This window comes from Tachysurus fulvidraco, chromosome 4 (assembly GCF_022655615.1).
Source record: "Tachysurus fulvidraco isolate hzauxx_2018 chromosome 4, HZAU_PFXX_2.0, whole genome shotgun sequence".
In the NCBI taxonomy this organism is placed as follows: domain Eukaryota; kingdom Metazoa; phylum Chordata; class Actinopteri; order Siluriformes; family Bagridae; genus Tachysurus; species Tachysurus fulvidraco.
The window spans coordinates 4378660-4403757 of NC_062521.1; the positions used below are offsets into that span (position 1 = coordinate 4378660).

General features: G+C 41.3%; 1 protein-coding gene across 5 annotated transcripts in view; it reads right to left on the reverse strand.

Moving 5' to 3' along the window:
- macrod2 (mono-ADP ribosylhydrolase 2) overlaps window positions 1-25098 on the reverse strand; it is a 597474-nt gene that overhangs the window by 23948 nt on the left and 548428 nt on the right. For 3 of the 5 annotated variants that reach the window (XM_027165902.2, XM_047812438.1, XM_027165904.2), the window contains exons 10-14: window positions 23533-23577; window positions 8690-8743; window positions 6543-6566; window positions 5503-5544; window positions 2186-2248 (exon numbers count right to left, since the gene is read on the reverse strand). In XM_027165902.2, the coding sequence (XP_027021703.1) occupies window positions 2186-2248; window positions 5503-5544; window positions 6543-6566; window positions 8690-8743; window positions 23533-23577 (228 nt within the window). The remainder of the gene's footprint in view (window positions 1-2185; window positions 2249-5502; window positions 5545-6542; window positions 6567-8689; window positions 8744-23532; window positions 23578-25098) is intronic. The other 2 variants (XM_027165903.2, XM_027165906.2) reach the window with 1 other exon arrangement.

Sequence of the window (25098 nt, forward strand, 5' to 3'; positions counted from 1 at the left end):
CGCTTATCCGAACTACCTCGTGTCACGGGGAGCCTGTGCCTATCTCAGGCGTCATCGGGCATCGAGGCAGGATACACCCTGGATGGAGTGCCAACCCATCGCAGGGCACACACACACTCTCATTCACACACACACACACACACACACACACACACACACACACACACACACACACACACACACACACACACACACACACACACACTACGGACAATTTTCCAGAGATGCCAATCAACCTACCATGCATGTCTTTGGACCGGGGGAGGAAACCGGAGTACCCTGAGGAAACCTCCGAGGCACGAGGCAAACTCCACACACACAAGGCGGAGGCGGGAATCGAACCCCCAACCCTGGAGGCGTGAGGCGAACGTGCTAACCACTAAGCCACCTTTTCCCCATAATACATATAAAATAAGTGAAAATACATTATGTACAAACATGTGAAGTGTCTATATGCACTGGCATTATGTTTGTCTGAAAAATGTCTGAATACTTTTTTTTAATACTTTTTTATAAATATTTTCCTTTAATTTATTGTATTTTAAAATACACAAATGGATTGTGTTTTGTTTTTTTTTTCTTTTCAAAAAATTCATATACAAGAAAAGATAGACTCAGAGCATTTAACAGCCTAGAATGTTAAATCATTATCATTTACCAGCAATTTGGCTAAATTATAGTCTAATAGTGATTTGTATTCGCTAAAAGCTCAGCTGCTGCTTCTTACTGCTCCAGGGTTTCAGTCAAAAGCCCGAGATTCACGGTTCGTTTTATTCCGAGTGGCACTAAATGCTCTCATAATTGTTTGTCCCTTGTTGACATCTTATGAATTACAAATGACATCCTGAATACAGATGAAAAAGCTGACCTACTACCAAAGTCCACATGTTACACAAGTTAATTTAGGAGAAAGATGAAGCAGCTGGTTCAGTCTAATGCCTTTAATTGCGTTGGGTTTAAGCGTGCTGTTTCTGGCAGAGCGCACACACGTGCACACGCACTATAAATGGGATGCAGGATTCATCTGTGGGGTTCCAGCTAACATCTGCGTGTACTCCTGAGTGGATTACGTGGCGGTGGTGAAGGCCATCCATTTTGCACCGCATGCACACAGGCAAAGGTGACAAAACATGCAAATGGAAAACATGAAACACACACACACACACACACACACACACACGCACACACACACAATATGCTGATGCACTGTGCTGTTAATGTTAATGGAGATCACTATGGCATTGTCCGACGCACACAATCAGTCGGAACATGCACACATCCGTCGTAAAAAGAAGAAAACAAACGCATCTATCACATGGAGTAATTACCTGCTGTATTATGTTGTCATGGTGTGATGATTTTAAATTGGGAAGAACTTCCTACAAGCTAACACGTGCTCGTTCGGCCAGAGGTTGGGGCGGTTGGGGAGGAAGTGTGTTTAAGGCTCAGAGCTTTTCCTGTTGCAGATATTACAGTACATGCGTCGCGATACTGTACATCCGTCTGGACCGGTCATTACTGGTGCTTAGTTTATACAGATCTGGATCCGGATCCTCTTTCGAAGTAATGATTTTGGCACGAGATTCTCACCCAGACAGAACAGACTCGAACAAAATTGTGCCTGATGTTAAGAACACATAAAATACAGCAGCATGGACATATATGTTGGGGAATAACTGTTAGTGTCGTTACAGCTGCTAGCTTGGGATCCTAAATCATAAACCACAGAATCCTCTGTATCCCAGCACAGGAGACACGACTGCTGGTGTAAGCATGCCATATGTCCACATGTCCACATGGTGAAGTTGTGGCCTAATGGTTAGAGAGTCTGACTCCTAACCCTAAGGTTGTGAGTTCGAGTCTCGGGCCGGCAATACCACGACTGAGGTGCCCTTGAGCAAGGCACCGAACCCCCCAACTGCTTCCCGGGCGCCGCAGCATAAATGGCCACCGTACTTAGCCGTATGTCACGTCACTTTCATTACACAAACTCTGAACATTAATCAGTTCATCATACACACAACTCTCCAACCTACTAAATGCGTCACTGCTCATCAGAACTAAACTAAACAGCTATCTTCTTTTTTTTTTTTTTGGCTCAGTGCCACTCATTACTAGCTTCTATTGACATGATTCATCATTTTATGATCGCAAATATTGGAAATATAGCAGAGGCAAATCTTACCAGGGTCACTTTTTTCTGTAGTTATGTCCTTTGCAGGATTTTCAGCAGCTGAAGTGAAAGTTTCTGAGAGAAACAAAGCAAAAATTTCAGACTTTTAGTACTTGAAGACGTCTTTACGGACGCCATGATTGCTTCTGTTAGCTCCGGTAAAGGAGATTTATAATAATACAGTATATAAAGACAGAAACGATGGCGTGCTTCTGATTTTATGCAAAGAGTTTGTGTTTACATGCTGTTTTGCACACTTTTCCGCTGTTTTGGACAAACTGTCCAACGTTTCAGCCGTTTTTGCTCATATTGTACAATATCTCAGCCATTTTTGTTCATATTGTACAATATCTCAGCCGTTTTTGCACATACTATACAACATTTCAGTCATTTGCTGTTTTTTTTTTTTTTTGCACAATTCTATATATCATCCCAAGGACCTACATTCAGTATTCACATACAGTATTTACACTGTTTCTGTTACTGTTTATTGTCTTTTGTGTATTGTATTTTTTGTCCTTTTTGTATTGTCTTGTAACTTTTTGTCTACACTGTCTTTTGTCCTGCACTGTCTTGTTTGACTTGTCCTGTACTGTTTGCACCAGGTTGCACAGTTGCACTTTATGTGTCTATAGCCCTATTCGGACGGGACTAGTTTTACAGGGGGTCGTTAGAGAAATTTCCGTTTCACAGACGTACTTTGTGATTTTAATCCCGTCCGAATCTGCCATGTCTATCTTTTTCTCACACGACCTGTGTAAAAATTCCAAAGCAAATGACCTACTGTTTTTCAGCAAACTCGGCGCTCCTCTGAGAAATCTAATCCCGTCTGAATGCGAATGTCTGTGATTGCAGAAAATGTTTTTTCCAAAACACGTTTTCTTGTCTGTTTTGGTCAACGTGAACTACCGTATTAACCCTAGCGCACCGGTATTCTGGACATCTGGTCTTGTGCGACGCCCACGTGTAAAACACAGACACTCCTACCTCCGTAATAAACACAGAGATGTTAGTCCCGTCCGAATCCATACATGAAATGACAGACGTCGGGTGAAAAAAAATTCTAACTCTAACGTCGTTTGGAAAACTAGTCCCGTCCGAATAGGGCTTTACTTACATGTCCTAGCCCTGTCTTTGTTGTATGTAGCACCATGAACCTGGAGAAACGTTGTCTCATTTCAGTGTGTACTGCAACAGCTATATATGGTTGAAATGACAATAAAAGCTTCTTGACTTGACTTGGAAGGTCCATATAATGCATATGACCCAAAGTGTCATGAAAGCATTGTTAGTAAAATGAAATAAATAAACCACTAACATGAAAGGTAAGGGCTTCTGCCTTCCGTGAACACATGCACATAAATCCTCACAAGTTTTTATAAACTCTAGAGCTCGCACACACACACACACACACACACACACACACACACACACACACACACACCCCTGAACATCATTAAACATAGCATGCAGGTGTTCTATGCTAAATTGAGAACGTGGCTGTTTTAAGATTTGCTGCTTTCCTTTTTATTCTCCCTTTTTTTTTTTTTTTTTTTTTCTCTTACAGTGTAATTACAAAGAGTTCCTGTTTTTGGTCTCGAGCCAAGACGAACATTAGTTTTGCTTCTGCTGGCCAGAAAGCAAATCCAAGTCATTGACACTGGCGGAATGGTGACTGTGACACAGCCGTCAGTGGCGGGAGAGTTAAACTAAATCAGAACGGAAACATACAGAAATATAGGCTCCTGCTTTAAGGTATGTAAATGTGGATGTGTAGCACAGTGAAGATGGGATCAGCACTCGAGACTCTTGCCTTCGAGTTTGACAGTAATAGCTCCTTCTTATAAGTCAAATGAGGGATGAGGTGTGTGTGTGTGTGTGTGCATGCGTGTGTGTGTGTGTAAGAGAGAGTGAGATAGAGAGAGTGAGAGAGAAAGAAAGCGAAAGTGTGAATGATGAAGTCTAAAGAGTCAGAAGAATGTGAATGTGTAAGTATGCAGGTGAAACAGTTGTCAATGTGTGTGTGTGTGTGTGTGTGTGTGTGTGTGTGTGTGTGTGTGTGTGTGTGAGAGAGAGAGAGAGAGAGAGAGAGAGAGAGAGAGAGAGAGAGAGAAAGAGAGTGAGAGAGAAAGAAAGCGAAAGTGTGAATGATGAAGTCTAAAGAGTCAGAAGAATGTGTAAGTGTGCAGGTGAAACAGTTGTAAATGTGTGTGTGTGTGTGTGTGTGTGTGTGTGTGTGTGTGTGTGTGTGTGTGTGTGTGTGTGTGTGTGTGTGAGAGAGAGAGAGAGAGAGAGAGAGAGAGAGAGAGAGAAAGAAAGTGAAAGTGTGAATGATGAAGTCTAAAGAGTCAGAAGAATGTGCAAGTGTGCAGGTGAAACAGTTGTAAATGTGTGTGTGTGTGTGTGTGTGTGTGTGTGTGTGTGTGTGTGTGTGTGTGTGTGTGTGTGTGTGTGTGTGTTCATGAAACTATAGCTGGAGATGTTCACTCATGTTAGAGTCCCAGACCACGTCTTTTTGACTCATCAAATCGTCCGTTACACGTCTATGAAGCTTGGAAGCTGACAAAAATATTAAAATATGAATTTAATATTTCATACATTTAATTTTGGAATCTGTTTTTTTTTTAAAAGAAAAAAAAAAAGATTCCTGAAATAAATATTTTTTTTCAATGCTGAATTTAACACTATATGAAGTTCATCATCAAATACTTTTGTCATCTTTCAAGTTCCATGGACCTGTGTGTGTGTAGAAGCTCCGGCGGGTTGCCAGATTGGAGCTTAAAAAAATCAGTAACACGTTCACTGACATGACCTAAAGTGTAATATATTCAGAATACTTTAAGAATACAAAATGAAAACTAGAATTATGCGCATATGATGTGAGAGAATCGTTTTTTCTTGGTTTGATCTTATTAATTATGTTTATCGGGTTGGTAAACATAGCGAGTTTGTTAACTCCTTGTTCACTGCATCCCGAAAGCAACCAAAATGGTTTGATTTCTCCACATGGAAACACATCAACAATTATATAATAAAAGATATGGAATGATGAGGTAACAAGTGACCGAGGTTTGTTCATCACCATTTAGGGCGTTTTTTTAGGTAGTTTTTATTGTCTAATTTATTCTTAATAACCACCACCGGGTTGTTTTTCATATTTATTACTGATTGATAAAGATAATTCACAACTCCCAAATCACACTGAAGGAAATGGGACAAAAAAAAGTTAAGCTGACCAAATGATCCAAGGTGGAGTTACACCATTATATTACTCTTGAATAAAAACACCTAAATACTTTAGAAACACTTAGGAGTAGAAATTATAATACCTTCTTGCTGGCTTGGTGTGTCAACATGGTCCAGGTCCAGGTCTATAATCAGAAAAGAAAGTCACAAGAAGCACGGTTTCATTAACCAGGTCTGTCCAACAGTGTGTGTGATCCCAGCACCGAGCTTCGTGGATCGATATCTAATCAGGCTTCCGAGATGGAATTAAAACACCAAAATTCAAAGGAGAAAATTGTTGATGGTGCTGAAAAACACGGCGTATAATAATTATAAGGCGAGTGTGTAGTGAGGTGAGGTTCGTGTTCGCTTGCACATGCAGGACTGTTCATGTAAATACTCTGCTGTTGTTTTTTTCTTTGCTTGGATTATTCTGATACACTGTCTAAATAGAAAATAGAATGTTACAAGCCTTTTTTATTTGTTTTCAAGGCAAGTCAGTACAGGTAGAAGTAACAATTTTGGCAATACAGTGATCCCTCGTTTATCGCGGTTAATGGGGACCGGAGCCCCTCGCGATAGGTGAAAAGTAGGATAGGCCCTAAGTTTGACATTTTCACTGATGGTCATCATCTTCCTCTTCCTCTTGGGGTCACTAAAGGAATCTTTCGCTTAGGAGGCATTGTAAGGGCTTAACGAAATGTTAATTTCGAACACAATAAGCGAGACACAGTTGACAGCGTGAATGAGAGTGGCGAGATACAACAAGGGAAGAAGCTGGGAGAGGATGCGATGATGCGCAGCCAATCAGCTCAGATCTCGCGCTGGGAACCAATCACGTGCCTTGTCTGAGTGCCCGTGGGTATGTACGAAGCCTCTGAGAGAGTTTCTCTCTTTGTCTGGCATCCTGGGAAACCGTTTTTATTTTTATATTTCGATGAATATTTTTGAAAAATCAGTGATACACCGAGGCCGCGAAACTTGAACCGCGAAACTTGAACCACGAAGTGGCGAGAGATTACTGTATAGATTTTTTTTCATACAATCTAAAAATTTTTAAATGACATTTATCATATAAAATGAATCTAACCTGCGCCAAAAAATTGTGATTCTGAGGTCTGAGAATATAACAACATCGACTTACCTCCTTGGCTCAGCATATCGACATCTGAAAAATGGAAAAGGAAAATCGGCATAGTGTCACTTGTCAGGGTCTCGTCTCTCAGCCCCAGTCAGTTTTAGTTAACTAATTAGCTTAGCTTTCAGTCTAGATTAGATTCGTTAGATATCATCAGTAATAAAGATGTCTGGTGATGACCGGGTGTTTTTTTTTTTTTTTTTTTTTTTTGGGTTGTTCTTCTTTATCTGTAGATTTCCGGACAGAAATTCAAGAGAACCTGAGGTGCTGGTGTGATGTGACAGTATGCTTCCACAGTTAAAGTGGGACATCAAACAGTGTACTAATGAACACATGCTATTTTTAGTTATATTGCACCTTTAAAATTAATACTGACAACGAAACGACATATTTCTCTTTCACGTTGTAAAACTTCATGCTTTTAAAGTGTGTTCAAAAGATTATTCCGACCCCTGCGATTGAAATGAAATGAAATAAAAAAAACGACTGCAATTTCTTATTGAGATAAGAGTTCATACGCTCGGCCGAAGGCGCTTTAAATTGAGCTCAGCTGCATACTGTTGGCTTTGATTATACTGAGATCTTGGTAGAACATGACTGGAGTCCAAGTGTCCTAAATTCAATAGATTGGACATGGTTCAGACAGGCACACACCTGTGTGTATAAGTTCCCACAATTCACAGTGCAAGTCAGACCCAAATCCAAACTATGAAGTTCAAGGAACTCTCCAAAGACCTCCACGATCAAATTGTGTCGAGACACAGATCTGCCATTGGTATTAAAGCATTTCTAAAGCAGTCGATGTTGCCAGGAGCACCGTGGGCTCCATCACTGAGCAATTCGAGACGTTTAGAGCGCTGACTGTCTGGCCAAATTCTGTTCGCAGGCTAGAAGAGCCATGGACATGGAGGTTTCCTAGAACCCGAGGGCGTATTTTAACAGCTCATCAGAAGTCCTCTGCAGAGATTTTAGAACAAGTCACATGTCACAAATACACCATCAACCAGGTCTTTATGGTAGTGTGACAGTACCGTACATGGCGTTAGAAGCCTTCATTATCGTCACATATACATCACGGCACAGTGGAATTCTTGTCTTCTCATATAAGGAGGTTTGGGTCGAAGCTCAGGGGCAGCTATGATACAGCGTCTCTGGAGCAGGAAGGGTTAAACTCCTTGTTCAATTGCCCAAATGGCTTCCATTCAACAACCCAGAGCCATAACCACTTGAGCCACCACTGCCCCAGAATGTTTTCCTGAGTAAAAGTTGTATGGCAAGCATTTAGGAGTCTGAGAGCATGAGGAAAGTTTCTTTGCACCGATAAAACAAACACAGAACTTTTAGGCTGAACGCCAAGCATTACATCTGGAGAAAACTAGGTGCTTCTCATCAACCGGTTAATACCATCCCTACGGCAAAGTAGCACCATGCCGTGCTGTACTTCTCAGCAGCAGTGGTAAGAAGTAACTGGAGGATGATCGAAGCCAAATACAGAGAGGTCCTTGAAGAAAACCTGCTCCAGAGTACACACAAACACAGACTGGGGTAAAGGTTCACTTTTTAGCACAAGAGCGTTTCCAATGTGTACAGCCAAGACAAAGCCTCTGAACGTCCTTGAGTCAAAGCCCAGCCAAATGTGAGCTCAATATAACATCTGTGGAGATAGATGACAGTTCACATGATGCTCCCAATCCGGTCTGAACGAGCTCGAGAGGATCTGCCAAGGAAGAATAGAAGAACCTGCCCAAAAAGTTGTAGAGACTACCCAAGAAGTCGCGCTGCTGTACTGTATCTGCTGTCATAAATGCTTTATAAAGTACTGGTTCGAGGATCTGAAGACTTATCTAAATGACAGATTTTTGATTTATTAATAGATTCACAAAAACGGTCTTGTCATTATGGGTTACGGTCTATAAACCGAGGTCTGAGAAAGACGGCTTAATCCAATTTGAAACGATCGAATGCAAGAAAGTGTGTAAAAACTGAAGAGGTCTGAATATGTTCTGAACCCACCATATATATATATATATATATATATATATATATATATATATATATATATATATTAGTTAACAGTTACATATTTTACATTCGCTGACAAATAAAAAGACAAATTATCCTCCTGCCCTTGGGAAAAAGTTTCCTCGGCTTACCTTTGTCTACCTGGCTGTCCATGTGAACATCATCAGTGTCAGATTTCTCAGCATCTGGGAAAATGAACGAAGGTGAGAGTGAGGGATTAACAGCATAATAACGGCTGGCACAAAAATCACTAAAGACGCTGAGCAAATACACACGTACTGTACAACTTGTGCTTGGTATTTCACAATCACACGTTCCGGAGCATGTCTATTAGATGCATGTTTTTGCGGATCAGACATATATTTCTATATAGATCCATACAGGGATTACAGCAAGACTTGTTCAAATCTATAGTGATAAAATCCTAATTAAAAATGGTGTGCTTAGTAATCGGTTTATTCTTTGCCACTGATGTAATCTTTCCTTGCCGATGCTCTGCGTTTAGCCATCGCGGTTGTTTTGTTTGCTTTCTGTAGAAGGGTTTGAATTTTTGAAGTGTTCAGTAGCTCATCTGAAGTCTAGGTTATGTCAAGACCATTCCATTTTTTGGCATTGAAAACCTCTTACAGTCCTGACATTAAGTCAATATGACCTGCCGGCCACTGTGATTCATTTGGCTGGTATTTGAGCAGCTCTGAGCCTCTGTACACTTCAGTATGCAGTCTGCTGCAGCCGTCAGAAGGCAAATTGACATAAAGACGAATGAAGCAGGTCGCTGGCAGCCGAGGTGGTACTCCATTGGCAGGTGGATCAGCCAATGACCAGACTTCATTTAATTAACTTATGTGGTTAAATTCAAACACGCAGAAATAAAATAAAATAAAATAAAATAAATCTGTCTAACATTTGGGTCGGGGGTTCGATTAAATACAACACACAGGGGGGGCACGGTGGCTTAGTGGTTAGCACGTTCGCCTCACACCTCCAGGGTTGGGGCTTCGATTCCCGCCTCTGCCTTGTGTGTGTGGAGTTTGCATGTTCTCCCCGTGCCTCGGGGGTTTCCTCCGGGTACTCCGGTTTCCTCCCCCGGTCCAAAGACATGCATGGTAGGTTGATTGGCATCTCTGGGAAAGTGTCCGTAGTGTGTGAGTGTGTGTGTGTGCCCTGTGATGGGTTGGCAGGGTGTATCCTGCCTCGATTCCCGATGACGCCTGAGATAGGCACAGGCTCCCCGTGACCCGAGAAGTTCAGATAAGCGGTAGAAAATGAATGAATGAATGTCTAACATTGTGAAGGAGCTCAGCAGCAAATGGTTAAATAAGTGAAACCATTGTGAAACCATTTGGACAAGCAGCCGTCTGACAAACGCTTTACCTCATAATTTGTGCAATTATTCAATCAGCCAAATGTGTGGCAGAAGAACGATGCAAAAAAATCAAGCATTAACAGATCAAAAGCTCTGGGTCATACATACTCATATGGAAGATAGGAATGAACTAAAAAAAGCAATCTCAGTGACTTCAGCCATGGTGTGGAAGCTGACATCAGATAAACTGGTTTGAGTATTTTATTAACTGCAGATCTCCTGGGATTTCCACACACAACAGACTCTAGAATTTACACAGAGGGGCAAAAAAAAACAACAACAACAACACAAAAAGCCTCCAATGGTGCGGAGTTCTGTAGGAGGAAGTGTATTGCACGTAGGAGAGATAAGAGCAGAATGGTCTGGTTTGAACTAATAAAAGTTTGAGCAAATAATCACTTTATCTATCTATCTATCTATCTATCTATCTATCTATCTATCTATCTATCTATCTATCTATCTATCTATCTATCTATCTATCTATCTATCTATCTATCTATCTATCTATCTATCTATCTATCTATCTATCTATCTATCTATCTATCTATCTATCTTTACAACTGGTGAGTAGAAAAGCACCTTGGACACGATGAACCCTGAGGTGGACAGGATACAACAGCAGAAGATCAAATCAGTTTCATGAATCTACAAAAGCTTACGACGGACACAAGCTCGGTGAAAATGAACAGCTGTAGAATGGACTGTAGAATGCTGTAGAATGGACATGGACATTATTCCAATCTTCAACTGTCCACTTTTGGTAAGCGCTTTATTTATTTATTTATTTATTTATTTATTTATTTATTTATTTATTTACTCTTGGGTCACGAACTTCTTGGGTCACGGGGAGGATACACTCTGGACGGAGTGCCAACCCTTCACAGGGCACACACACACTCTCATTCACTCACACACACTACAGACAATTTTCCAGAGATGCCAATCAACCTACCATGCATGTCTTTGGACCGGGGGAGGAAACCGGAGTACCCGGAGGAAACCCCCGAGGCACGAGGAGAACATGCAAACTCCACACACACAAGGCGGAGGCGGGAATCGAACCCCGAACCCTGGAGGTGTGAGGCGAACGTTCTAACCACTAAGGCACCGTGCCCTCCCTTTTTATTTATTTTTTTGTTTGTTTATTTATTTGTTTATTTATTTTCAGTAACTGTTACATCCTGGTCAGGGACACGGCGTGATCACGGATGAGGCTTCACCGAGGATAGGATGCTTGTCCATCACAATGCACATATACATATCCATACACTCGATTACTCCTAGATCCAATTTATTGCCAATCCTCCTACTGGAAATGTTTCTGAGAGGTGAAAAGAAACCGGAGAACTCGGAGGAAACCTGCGCAGACATGTAGTGAGATCGCTAGCTCACTTTATCTCTTGTTAATCCTTGTCTTATCTGTCCATAAAAATGAATCCTGGAACTCTACAGACAATTAAAGACAATGGATTTTTAACTAGTTATAACGTTTTGCCTTTTTTCCCCCTTCTTCTTCTTCTTCTTCTTAAGGCTTACCAGTGCTTTTGGACAGATCTGTAATATATTGTAATTTATGATGATTTATTCAGATTGTTCAGCCTCATGATGATCCTCCTCACTGGCAGTGACAGTTCTTTGGTCCTCATGTTGAGGGTGAACAGCAACAGTCTTTCGATGCAAATGCCAGATGTGGAGTTAAGTTATGCAGCAGAACTAAAATGGCCCGAACGTGATAGATGAGAATACAGGACGCTCTTCTAGTTAAACAGTTTATTCTCTATTCTGTATTATGTCACCTTCTGTCCTTATCATCACATCATTGTGAGTAGTTGCTTCAGAAGAAGTATTATTCTGAAATAAAAATAAAAAAATAATTCACTGCAGAGGGGGCACGGTGGCTTAGTGTTTAGAACTCACACCTCCAGGGATGGGGGTTCGATTCCCGCCTCCGCCTTGTGTGTGTGGAGTTTGCATGTTCTCCCAGTGCCTCGGGGGTTTCCTCCGGGTACTCCGGTTTCCTCCCCCGGTCCAAAGACATGCATGGTAGGTTGATTGGCATCTCTGGAAAATTGTCCGTAGTGAGTGTGTGAGTGAATGAGAGTGTGTGTGTGCCCTGAGATGGGTTGGCACTCCGTCCAGGGTGTATCCTGCCTCGATGCCCGATGCCGCCTGAGATAGGCACAGGCTCCCCGTGACCCGGGAAGTTCGGATAAGCGGTAGAAAATGAATGAATGAATGAATGAAATCACAGCAGATAACTTCTTCAATTTGGATGAGAGAAGACAAAATAGCTCAGGATCACTGTGTGTATTTATTCATATAGACATCTAGGACACTCCCTCGACTTCTGTTCATTAATATCATACTCATTTTCTCTCTCTCTTTCTCTCTCTCTCTCTCTCTGACATTTAGGACAAATTGAGGCAATAAAAGCCATGACACTAATAAGTCTGTGTGCTTTGCCAGCACCATTGCGTAATTGCATAATTGCGTTTTTTTCCCCCCTAACAAGTCAGAGCAAGATTTTTTTATAATGATGATTAGAAATGGCAGACCTTATTAAACCGTAAACACATTGGTTTTTCATCAGCCTTGGCTTCTTTACCCAAATTGGAGGTTGACAGTTTTACCTCGTCAATCAAGCCGGACTTGATATTTATGCAGGTTTCAGGCTAGGGAGAGGAACGCAGCTGTAATATGATGGGAGGTCGGTCCACTTAATGTCCTATTAATACACTTAAACACTGCCAAACAAGATTTACTCCTGCTCCATGTGGCATCTTCTAATGATTTGTGCAATATACAGTATAGAGATTTTTTTTTCTACACCAGAAGAAAAATAATCTCACTTATTCTTCATTTCTTTGCAGGACAAAGAGCATATTAAACACCCTGTCTTAAAATAAACTCCAAACTCCACACCATTACTACCTGGATCAGGTGTGTTATTGTTAAAACCAATGATTAAATAAACACCACCAGCAGATGGTAGCAGCGTAACAGGGTTCTCACTCATTCTCATCTACCCAGTGACATCCACGCTTATGTAAATCGTCCATACTTTCCAAGCACGACCTTTTAACGCCGGAAAAAAGAGAACATTTTAATGCCATGTTTTGAAAACCATAATGTGCCTATGCATTTTTTTTTCCCATCTAGGGGATTTAATAGGGGGAGCTAATAGTGAGAAAATCAGAGGCAGTCTTCACATCGCAGCTGCAGGCAGTCACACTTATCTGACCACAGCAGCACAGAAAATCCAGCACCTGAATTATTCATGAGACATAAAAGAGGAAGAAAAGGTGAGTGACAGTGTCAGGATCAACAGCTGTAGCTCTGCAGCCTCCTAGCTCATGCATTACTTTTGTGTGTGTGTGTGTGTGTGTGTGTGTGTGTGTGTGTGTGTGTGTGTGTGTGTGTGTGTGTGTGTGTGTGTGCGCGTGTGTGTGTGTGTGTGGTGGCGGCTAACCGTTGGGAGGTTAGGGAAGGAAGGAAGCATCATGTGGTGATAGGCTGAGGAACTTTCAGCTGCCTTAGTTGGAGAACTACATTTTTAATCCATGTAACTGAAGTGAACTGACATGTGAGCACACACACACACACACACACACACACACACACACACACACACACACACACACACTTGCAGTGTGAGTTTTTTCACTCACAGTTCCCACTATCTCTTCTCTTCTCCTCTCTCCTCTCTGTTGGCATGCCCCTTCACTGCTATTCATCTGCTGAATACACAGTTAACAGACTGACCTTAAGCCCTACATCTTGATCTGCTTGTGTATCTGGCTACCTCTTAATCCCCCAAATGCCAAATCATACACAACTTGTGCAATAGCCTTCCCAGTAGGCTTTCCTTTGGATTCCTCTCACTATCTACAACCATCTTTCCCCTCTTGATTTGCTTGAATTTTTTATTTTTTGCATCCTCTGGAGCAAAGTGTCTTTTTCAGCTCACAGGCTGCTCGTGGATACTGATGTTTGCTGTACATACTGTACGTTCACCGCGTATGCGATCCATCGATGCTAATAAACATTACTGTACTTTCCAGGGATGTATATGTATGCTCTAGTGTTTTGGGCTGCCTGGAAATCTCCGTTCGGGTAGTAATGTATACAGTATAGCGCTGTAGTTAGCTAGTTCATTGGATTAGTACAGACCGGATCATGGGAAAAGAGCTTAGACGAAAAGACGGCTTGGCAAAACGTTCAGCTGTAAGTTTTTTGTTGTCTTCACAAAACATTTACACAATATTATCTGAGATACAGTAATACCTCGAGATACGAGAGTGACGTTGCTCGTATCTCGAATCGCGCGTATCTCTAAACAATTTTAACCATTTACATGAATTGAAATCCCATTAATCCGTTCCATTTCGCAAAATTCCACTCCAGTTGTTTTGTTTATGTGTTTTGAATATGAAAAATGTTCAGTACCTTTATTTATAAATGACAAATATTGTATAAAAACATAAAGTAATAAAAGAGAATGTTAAAAAATAAACTGGTTTTACTTTACGGAAGATGCGCACGGAGGTTGAGGGAGGAGTAAACAGGCGGAGGAGTTAGGAGGAATTACACTTTCACGTTCGTTCACTTACTCGCTACTGTACACTCTTAATGCTACTTTACACTTAAATGGAACTTCACTAAACTTCACTAAAATTAACGAACTTAACTGAAATTCTCTTAACGTAACTGAACTTAATTGCTACAATTTCTGTTTTCTTCAAAATAATTTTGCTTAATTTTCTTCATCGCTTTTCTCTTCACTTGTTTTTGCCTTTTTTTGTCACTCTTTCCTCACTAAAATCTGCCGGTCGTTTTTAACGGATCCAAAGCTCAAAACAGATCAGAATATTACGGATGTGCAGATGGTCGGCACCTCACGCAGCGCCTTTGTGACTCTCCATAGGAAATGAATGACTTCCGGTTTATCGGCCGTCGTTTGTCGTGTGCAGTGTGAAGGCGGCTTTAACCGAGTGAGACGCGGGAAGCTGAGGTGGGGAAACAGAGCACATGTGGTTGTTGGGGATCTTTGTTTTCTGCGGCGGCGGCAGCTCGGATGCTCGTATCTCAAAAATTTGCTCGTATCTCAAGGCAAAAAATTTGGTCGAATCACAGCTCGTATCTCAAAAAATTCGTATGTCAAAGCACTCGTATCTCGAGGTATCACTGTATTTTCTTTCATCAACTCTGTCGTCCAAGAACGTTTATTTGTCAGTAGTCCCTTCTTCAGATCACCGTGAAAGGTGTATTAACATCATTTACATCACATACTACGGGGTCTGTTTGTAGTAGTAGTTTGTTGGTTGGTTTGTTTTTTTCCTAACAGAATATCTGCTTGTCTCTAGTGCCTGGGATACCGATTTGTCTGACACACATAATACACGTTACTATTTTGTAAAATCTGTAAAAAAAAACAAAAAAAACAACAATATTTGGATTGGAATCAGCATTTAATGGTGCGCACAGATAAACAGCCCTAAAAATAGTTTTATATATGTATGTTATTAATGATAGGGTCACAAAATAACCATTATTTCCAGGTGCACGGTGTCCTCTGGGTGTTCCTATGAAATATGCTAGGCTTTTAAAACAGGGTAGCTTGCTATATAAAGAACAACACCTAATGGCTGCAAATCAGAGGCACAGTAATAAAGTAATCCTCCTTCCATTTAGGTCTATAAACACGCTCCAGCAGTAAACAAAGTACTTTTAATACTTGAAGTTTTGGAGAGTTTCAGTTCTAACTGGACTGCAGACTTTTCATAACATAATATTTTTCAAGATATATATACATACTGATGCTTCAGGTGGCAGGAAACAAACACAATATAAAGAGAGAGAGAGAACGGGGGCACAGAAGCCTTTATTATCGCCACATATACATTACAGCACAGTGGAATTATTTTCTTCACATACCCCAACAACCCAGAGCCTTAACCAGTTGAGCCGCCACTGCCCCTAGTTTTCACATATCCCAGGCTATTATGAGTCTGAGGTCAGAGCGCAGTGTCAGCCATCACCAGCCACCAGGCGCCCCTGGAGCAGGTGATGTTAAGGGCCTTGCTCAAGGACCCAACGTCGATGTCTCAGCTTGTGGCCTTGAACCCCGACCTTCCGATTAGGAACCCAGTGCCTGGACCTCTGGACCATCACGTCCTTAAAAAAAAGCCATGGCATGACTTATTGTTCCAGATGGCTCTAGTGACGACGTTCTTTAACAGCCTTTTTGCAGACTCCTGGTTTGGTTCGGTCCTGTTTAAAAATCTGTTTATTCATTTGAAATGCTTTTTAGCTTTAACTTCTTTCACACATCTCCCAACTCGCCTTATGCATAACGACTCCGAAAGCAAAAGGCAGATGCTTCATAATTTCAATGAGTCACAGGGTTGACGTGCAGCTAATCGAGTAATGGATCCTGACCTTGCCTCGTGTTTACCACCTTTTTCATCTTAAATTAACATGCTTAAGGGTGGAACGGAAAAGGATCCTTTCATTCCTGAATATGAAAACGTTGAATATTTACGTGTTTGTCGCCAAGACACTGCGAGGTCTGACATTTCCTTTCACACATCTTCAAGAAGCCGATTCCAGACCAGCGAGATGAAGGGCCACTTCTCCCCAGAGACAGCACTAATAATGTTTCTTTGTCATTAGCAGCATGCCTAGAAGCCGCTTCGTTCTGACCCCAGTTAGAGCCGAGTCCCACGGGGAGCGGAAAACACAAAACTTAGCGTACTCGCGTAGCATCGGGCCATGCCTCAATTAATAAGTATAAATAAATCCTACTTTGTCATTTTGTCCTTTTTCTAATTTGAAGCATTAGAGTGTTGGCCACCGCTCTAAATTACTGTCAGTACCTTCGACCCCAGAGAGCATGTGTTCTGCACATTTATTCGCTGCTATTTTACGGCACGTAAGGTGTCAGAGTACTACAGGCTAATTAAACGACACCGTTTAATGTAGTGATAATGAAAAATGAATATGAGCTTAGAAGAAAGTTTATATTACAGAGCCGGGCTCAGAGTTGGGCCGCAACACACCACCACATTGATCAGTAGTTGTCTAATAACTGAAAAGCCTGTCATGTTTTCTTCTTCACTTATAATATGTCTTCATTAATTTGTTCATTAATTTGTAGTAAAGGGGGGCACGGTGGCTTAGTGGTTAGCACGTTCGCCTCACACCTTCAGGGTTGGGGGTCCGATTCCCACCTCCGCCTTGTGTGTGTGGAGTTTGCATGTTCTCCCCGTGCCTCGGGGGTTTCCTCCGGGTACTCCGGTTTCCTCCCCCGGTCCAAAGACATGCATGGTAGGTTGATTGGCATCTCTGGGAAATTGTCCGTAGTGTGTGTGATTGCGTGAGTGAGTGTGTGTGTGTGTGTGTGTGTGCCCTGTGATGGGTTGGCACTCCGTCCAGGGTGTATCCTGCCTCGATTCCCAATGATGCCCTAGATAGGCTCCCTGTGACCCGAGAAGTTCGGATAAGCGGTACAAAATGAATGAATGAATGAATGAATGAATGAATGAATTTGTAATAAAAATATTAGCAGAAAAATAGATATGTTTCCTTAAACAAACTGTCCGAGGCATGAGTCACATTTCTCCATTGGATAAATATTCTAGTACATTTCTTTTTTGGAAACCCTTGAACTTTGCTTCTCTTCCCCACAGGTCAGCCTACAAGCATGAATTCATCTTATCTCCGTTCATTTACTTCTCCACGCCGCCTTTGTTATATCCGATCATTTCTAATTTATCCAGTCAAAGCCGTGCACCAAATTAGCGAAGCCTCTTTCATCCTGAAATGGTGCTTAAACATGCTTATGAGAAATCTCATTAGCTTATTTCAAAGCTTTTAATGATTTTCTGTTACCTTGCTTGCCAGCACAGTCAAACCTCAAAAAAGCTGATTTGACCTTATTTGGGAGCTATAATTAATTTAGGACCATTTCACCAAAAAAAAGAGAGAGAGAGACATATGAATAGACAAAGAAAAAAAAAATTACTAGACACAGTAAAAATAATTCAGGTTTTTTTTTTTTTAGACGGATTTAAAAACAGAACTGGCAACCTGTGACGGTTTGTAATGCCTTTGTGGGAAGTGCAGGTCTGTAAAAAACGTCCCGCGGCGCTGTTGTGTTCTACGTTTTGATCGGTCGGAAGGTGTTGATTTCTTTCCTAATCACAAGTTTATACAGAATTCATTTCTGTCAGGACCACTTTCCATTCATTCATTCATCTTCTACCGCTTATCCGAACTTCTCAGGTCACGGGGAGCCTGTGCCTATCTCAGGAGTCATCGGGCATCGAGGCAGGATACACCCTGGACGGAGTGCCAACCCATCACAGGGCACACACACACTCTCATTCACTCACACACTACGGACAATTTCCCACAGATGCCAATCAACCTACCATGCATGTCTTTGGACCGGGGGAGGAAACCGGAGTACCCAGAGGAAACCCCCGAGGCACGGGGAGAACATGCAAACTCCACACACACAAGGCGGAGGCGGGAATCCAACCCCCGACCCTGGAGGTGTGAGGCGAACGTGCTAACCACTAAGCCACCGTGTCCCCCCAGGACCACTTTGTCAAATGACAATTTATTAGATGATAACATACAGTTAGTGTTGGCAGTATGGTTCTGTTCTGGGCAGGAATCCACGCGCCCGTCCGTGCGCATGCATGGACCGAGCGGGGAGAGCAGCAACTAGAAAATAGAATAGGACCTCCCATAACAGAACCATTAATCATGCATAGAGTTTTTTTTTTTGGCAGATAATAAATGAATAAATGGATAAATAAATAATTACAGAGCGAGGGAGAGAGAGAGAAAAATATGTGGAGATTTAAGACGTAAACTGGTACAACGAACACGGGTTCCGGCGTGGTGGAGTCGGGGTTGGAGGAGGGAGTTTAAATCGCAGCAGCAGCGACGCGCTAGAAAGAGGCTCAATGAATGGGAATTTAAATGGTCGGGTAATATGGGTGTCGTACCCGGATTGGTGCGCGCCGTGGACAGCCAGAACTAACGCGATGCTTGATTTTTTTAAGTAGTTAAGTGATGTGCCACGTCATCCAATTCTAATTGGATGATCAGCATTGAAAACCTTTTATTTAACAGAGAGAATGAACTGTATAAGAGTATATACTGTATATACAAACGTACAGGTTTTCTATATATAACTATTACGGCTATACATGTATATATATATATATATAACTTTGGGTTTTTACAGCTGCTAAAACACAAGCGATTTTATGCACCTCACTTGTTATGCAGATGTTCTACAACACTAAAACTCAGTAAATACAAACCGCTAAATAATATTACATCTTTATCTTTGTTGTAGAAGATAAATAAATAAAAATTTCTAATCATGAAAAAGAAGCTTTGGGATGGTAACATTAATGTTGCTTTGTGTCACACAACAGCAAACAAATAAACAGTTTTACTTTTGCACATCTTATTAGGTTTAATATATTATTTTATCCAGTCAAGAAACATCCCATTTCCCTACTGGCCCATCAATAATATTCCTCAACAAGACTTGGTGGTGATTTACCAGAGCTCTTACAGCTAGAGGTGGTGTAAAGAAAAGTGTTGGGTAGAATCTTCTAGAGCAGAGAGATTACTTAATATGATGCTGGGAGGCCTGATAAATTAAACATTATTACACAAATAACGATGTTGGCTTGCGTGATTAAATTTGTAAATCACGTCTAATGGCTGTATCTGAAAGGAAAGTATGGCTTTTATTGGTTGAGCTTAGCCTCCTGGCTGATTTGAAGTATTGGCGCCGTCCACTTGTCTCTTGGTTGAGATAAGTTTTTGCTGGTTATTGCGACAGGATTCTACAGTAGAGCGAATTTCCCTAAAGACACCTATACCATTGACTCTGGACCATTAATGGAGAAAGAAATCCTCCTCTAGCTTTTCTTGCTTGTAGACAAATGAATAGTGTGTCATGCTAACTGCCTACCAGCACCCTCCGGTGTCCAAATCTAATTAACTTTGGTCGGTCTTATTGGGAAAGATAGTAATTGTTTCAGCAGTATGCCAGGAAAGAAGCTGAAAGTGCAGAATTTCAAGGCAAATTTAGAGATTAGCCTTAAGAAGCCCTGCACTCACCTTACACTCGTTTGGCCCTGAGTGGTGTTGTGAGGAGGAATGTGGTGGGGATGATTGGAATTGACTTATACACAGGACCTGCTGATTATACGCAATGTCTTAACTGAGGAGACAAACACATTTTGTCTTTTTTAGTATTTTAAAACGCAGCATGTTTCTTTTTTCACGGTGATCCAAGTTATGATGCCGAATCGGTTGAAAACCTTTCGTTCCTATTACGAAACGCCGAGCACGGGACGTGTGAACGTTCACATGACGCCGATAATCAACGAGGTCAAGCTGGAAAACTGAATCTAGGTTTCACTGAATCTTCAGTGACTGTGTCCTAAACCAGTGGTCCCCAACCTTTTTTTTCGCCACGGACCAGGCAATGTTTGATCATTTTACCGCGGCCCGCTGGGGGTGGGGGGTGGCGGCTATACAATTAAATTAAAATGAATAATTTTAATTTAATTGTATTTAATCATGCCTTTTTAACTCACTCCTTTTTAACGCTAAATCAATGAGAACCCTGAGCTTGTTTCTTTGCAACGAGACGGTTCCATCTGGGGTAATAGGAGACAATGACACCCGAAGTGTGTTGCTTATGTCCAGTTTATTCCGTTGTTTTGTTTTGGTTGCCGTCACTGCAGAAAACCCCGCTTCACACAGATAGCATGTCGGAAATGGCGATAGGGATGTAAGTGCTGTGGTGACAATCTCAGGGTATTCCGCCATGACTTTAATCCAGAACACCGGCAGAGTTTCTAACTTTCTAACGACGTCTGTTTCGTGCTCATTTTTGCTAATTTGTGGGTTAAATTTGAGCAAACACAATATACACGTACACCAAGCACTGTTAATCATGAGAAAGTACCGGTGAACGGAGAGAAGAGCGATACACACCTTCTCTCTCCACCAAAGCTACAACGCCTTGCAGCCGCTCAGCTCCAGACGTCACCTAAAACCACCTCGATATCATGATATTTTGCGCATTCGCGGTATTGGTGCGGCTTTAGGTGACTTCTCTCAGCTCCCGGTTAATCTCTCGTCCATGGAAAGTCGCACAAACCCGAGAGAAATACACCACAGTAAATAAAATGGAAATAATTTAATGTTCCTTGGGCGGCCCGGTACCATTTGGCCCAAGGGTTGGGGACCACTGTCCTAAAGAATAAAAAGAAGATCTTAAAAAAAAATAAGAAAAGAAAAAGAATGAAAAATAAAGGAAAAAAGAGTAAAAAAAAAAAAAGAAGCCTGATGCACTGCTACAAAAGAGCCTGAATTCCTTGTGAGAATGGCAGCCATTTGTGCTCTTGAACTGGATCCAGAAAGTCTGGCTAACTGCAGCGCTGCTAAAGGCCAGGGCTTGGCTGACAATCAGACGTTTACAAAATGAAACAGAGGCTAAGCCGGGTGAAAGTGGGTATGTGTGGGTTTGTGTGTGTCTTTGTAATCGGGAGTTCTCCTGAGCTTACGGTGGAAGCGAAACCAAAAGAGAAACTTGATAAATATCAATTCGACAGTTATTTGTGGTCTCTAAAATGTGTAATTACAACCAAATCTCAGAGGTAAAGAAAGAGCACAACTCCTCAACATAACTAGAGGATTTCAATTCACTGTAGATCTCCTCTAAGCTTCCCATTTCACAAAAAAAGCTGGCATCGGAACACACATGGCAATCATTGGAATGGATCAACTGCAGCAGAAGGGAAGCTGATTACACTTAGCGAGCGACCGTGCAAAGACTTCCTCGTATAGCCAATAGGACATGACTGCACTACGCGTTCCTGCCAAACTGTTGAATATCATTGCACTTTGGCATTGTAAACAGCACTCACTTAGGATCCTTCCTTCTTACCTCTGTCTTTAATTCATCACGTTAGCAAACGTAACAGTCGCGACAGAATCCCCTCGTTGGAAACACGTACGATGTAGAGACGAAAGTCGTTGCCATGTCACATGGCTTCAATTTTATAAATCGAACACCGTGAATTCTCCAATCTGGAGTGTGTTTTAAGGCTTAAATGGAAAATGTGTCACTACTGGGTCAGAGCTTTGCGAGTCAAATTGCATAAGTATTCACTCCCTCAAAATATAAAAAAAAAATATGGAAAGGGTGTGAATACTTATGCTAGGTACGGTATTTATTCAGATCACCATGGATGATTGTGGATTAGAGGCGTGACGCAATGCTGCTATTTGTATCTGTGCTTGTTTAGTGCTCTAATTGTTCATCTCCGTGGCCTATATAATGGGGCGGAGGAACTCAGAGGTAGTAGTGGTCTGTTCGTCGACCTTAGAGAAATCACTCGGGGTCATAATCTTGAGACAAGGTCATCTTTTTAATCCCACCGACGTAGTTATGACTTATGGTTAATACTATATATTATATATAATATAGTTTTATATACTATTATATATATATAATATAGGTAACACACTAGTTAGTCCTGTGGATGAAAATAGTGTGAAAGTGAAGTTTATTGTGATTCGTTTATTCAGATCAATTTGGATAAAGATTTAGGATCGAACTCTAGCCTCAAGCACTCGTAACGCATCGTCCATGCAGATGAGGCTGTTGTTTTTTTTTATTATGTTCCGTTTTCCTATTTAAGCTTAGACAAAAATTTATCAAGAGTAACTTTTCTAAGCAATCCGAGTACCGGTACTTCCGGTACCGGGTCTCAAAATGGCCTTTTTCCACATAGACTCCCATTATAAACTTTGGAGGTTTAGAACTCTGCAAGCTTTCGAACTATCTACACCAAACTCGGCCAGCTCCTTTAGGGTGATACTCTGAACAAAGTTTTAAATTGGTGTCCCGACTTTTGCTGTTTCGGTTGGGCCGCAGCCCCGCCCACAAAATATGCAAAATCAAAAATCTTTTTACAACATGGACATGTGACATATCAAAACACTCAGCACAATGAGGGGAACTTCCTCACGGGTATACTGATGACGTCACATGCTTGCTCCACTTACCTCGAAATGTTCGGCACCCTAGCTTTCTGTTTACTTGCTTCCAAAAGTAACACTGACTCTTATATCCACTCGCCTCCAAAAAGCACCGGCCCTTGCGAATACTTGCATCGTCAAAGCCAACATCAAAGTTCGTCGTGACGAACTTTACAAATCTAGTTTTAATTTGTTTTGTTTCCTGAATTCAGAAACTTGGGCTAAATCTGTTTCAATAAACCTCCTCAGTATTTTGGTCAAACTGTTCAGTCGTAAACCTGAGAACATCACGATGACCGAGCCCCAGTACAAAGCTCTGCAATCTCAGCACACATGCAGCCAGAAATCTATTCCAGAGACCAGCGGAGAAAACGCAGACTCTGCATTTATTGTTTATTGGTAATTGTGCAGCTGGAATGATGAACCAAAGACCAAACAAATCCTAAAATGTACTGGGGTACTGTAGCATGAGGGATTTTCAGCTGTGTAATATCCCATGTAAAGAGCACTATCACTCACCGTCCTCCGTGTGGGCCACGTTCCCCTCCTCACATTCATCGTTATCTATCAGGGAGAGAAAGATCGAGCATGTCTGGGTTGATAAGAACGACATTGCAGTAACGGTGTGTTTGTTTTGCATCGTGCAGACAGAATATTCACAGTGAGACAAATCATTTATGTGATTTATGTTAAACAAGACGGTGGAATAATGTCTGTCGTATCCAGTCATTATAAACATCACAGATTCCAGACCTACGTCTCGGGTTAAAAAGAATTTGGTTTAATTAGTGGATCGATCGATCGATCGATCGATCTATCTATCTATCTATCTATCTATCTATCTATCTATCTATCTATCTATCTATCTATCTATCTATCTATCTATCTATCTATCTATCTATCTATCTATCTATTTACTTATTTATTTATTTTTGTAGAGTAGAGTGAATGTTTATGGCTCGTGATGAGGCTACGAATTTAATCAGAGTTTTTTTTTTGCGGAAATCCGTGAGATTACATGGTGTCACGATTGTAAACATTTGCTTGACTCGACAAGTTATTGTCTGTGGAACTAATTCACATCCAATCGCAAGAAAAACGACCGCCTCGGTTATTCAAACCCGTTTTTACGCATTAACATGAGGCTCCTGTGTTAATGACACCATTCATCTGACTGTTAGTCTAATTTCTCTTATTTTCTCTTCTGAATCGGCAAAGCCGGTTATTTGCACCGTAAACTACACAGAGCAATAATCTGTAATAATCTGAAGTGGTATTTCAACATACAGTACAAAATAATTCTTTGTTTTTTTTTAATTCTGACCAATGGTTGCATTTTGGCCATTAATTAATTTTGGCCAATAAAATTTATGCATTTTGGCCATTTTATATTTATAACAGGGACAATGTTCACTCTGTCTGGTCATCTTCTCATCTTTCTTCTATTTTTGTTATAGGGCGTGTCCATGCCTATGCAAGTAAACTTGAAAAAGGACCCCCCCCCCCCAAAAAAAAAAAAAACCCTGAAAAATGGTGATTGTCAAGAGCTTTCTATATGCTGTTATACATTTCTTTATGGCTATTGAAATTGAGGTTAGAGTAAGGAGCATGTATACACACGCTATACATGTATAAAACTGTGTGTGTGTGTGTGTGTGTGTGTGTGTGTGTGTGTGTGTGTGTGTGTGTGTGTGTGTGTGTGTGTGTGTGTGTGGAGACCAAATGAGCCAACAAGGACAGGAATATAAGACCTTCTTGGGACATTCCTTACAAGGAAAATTAAATTATAGTTAGATTGGAGGGAAATAATGATTTGACAGGAAGGGTGGAAAATCCTCAAAAGGCTAGTCCAGAGCTGGGGGACTCAAGTCATATGACTTGACTCGAGTCAGACACTGTAAGTCGCAAATTTGAGACTTGAGACTTGCTTGACAAATATTAAAAAAAGACTCGACTTGACATTCATGAATTGAGACTTACTTGTGACTTGCACATGCGTGACTTACTCCCACCTCTGTCATGACACACACACACACACACACACACACACACACACACACACACACACACACACACACACACACA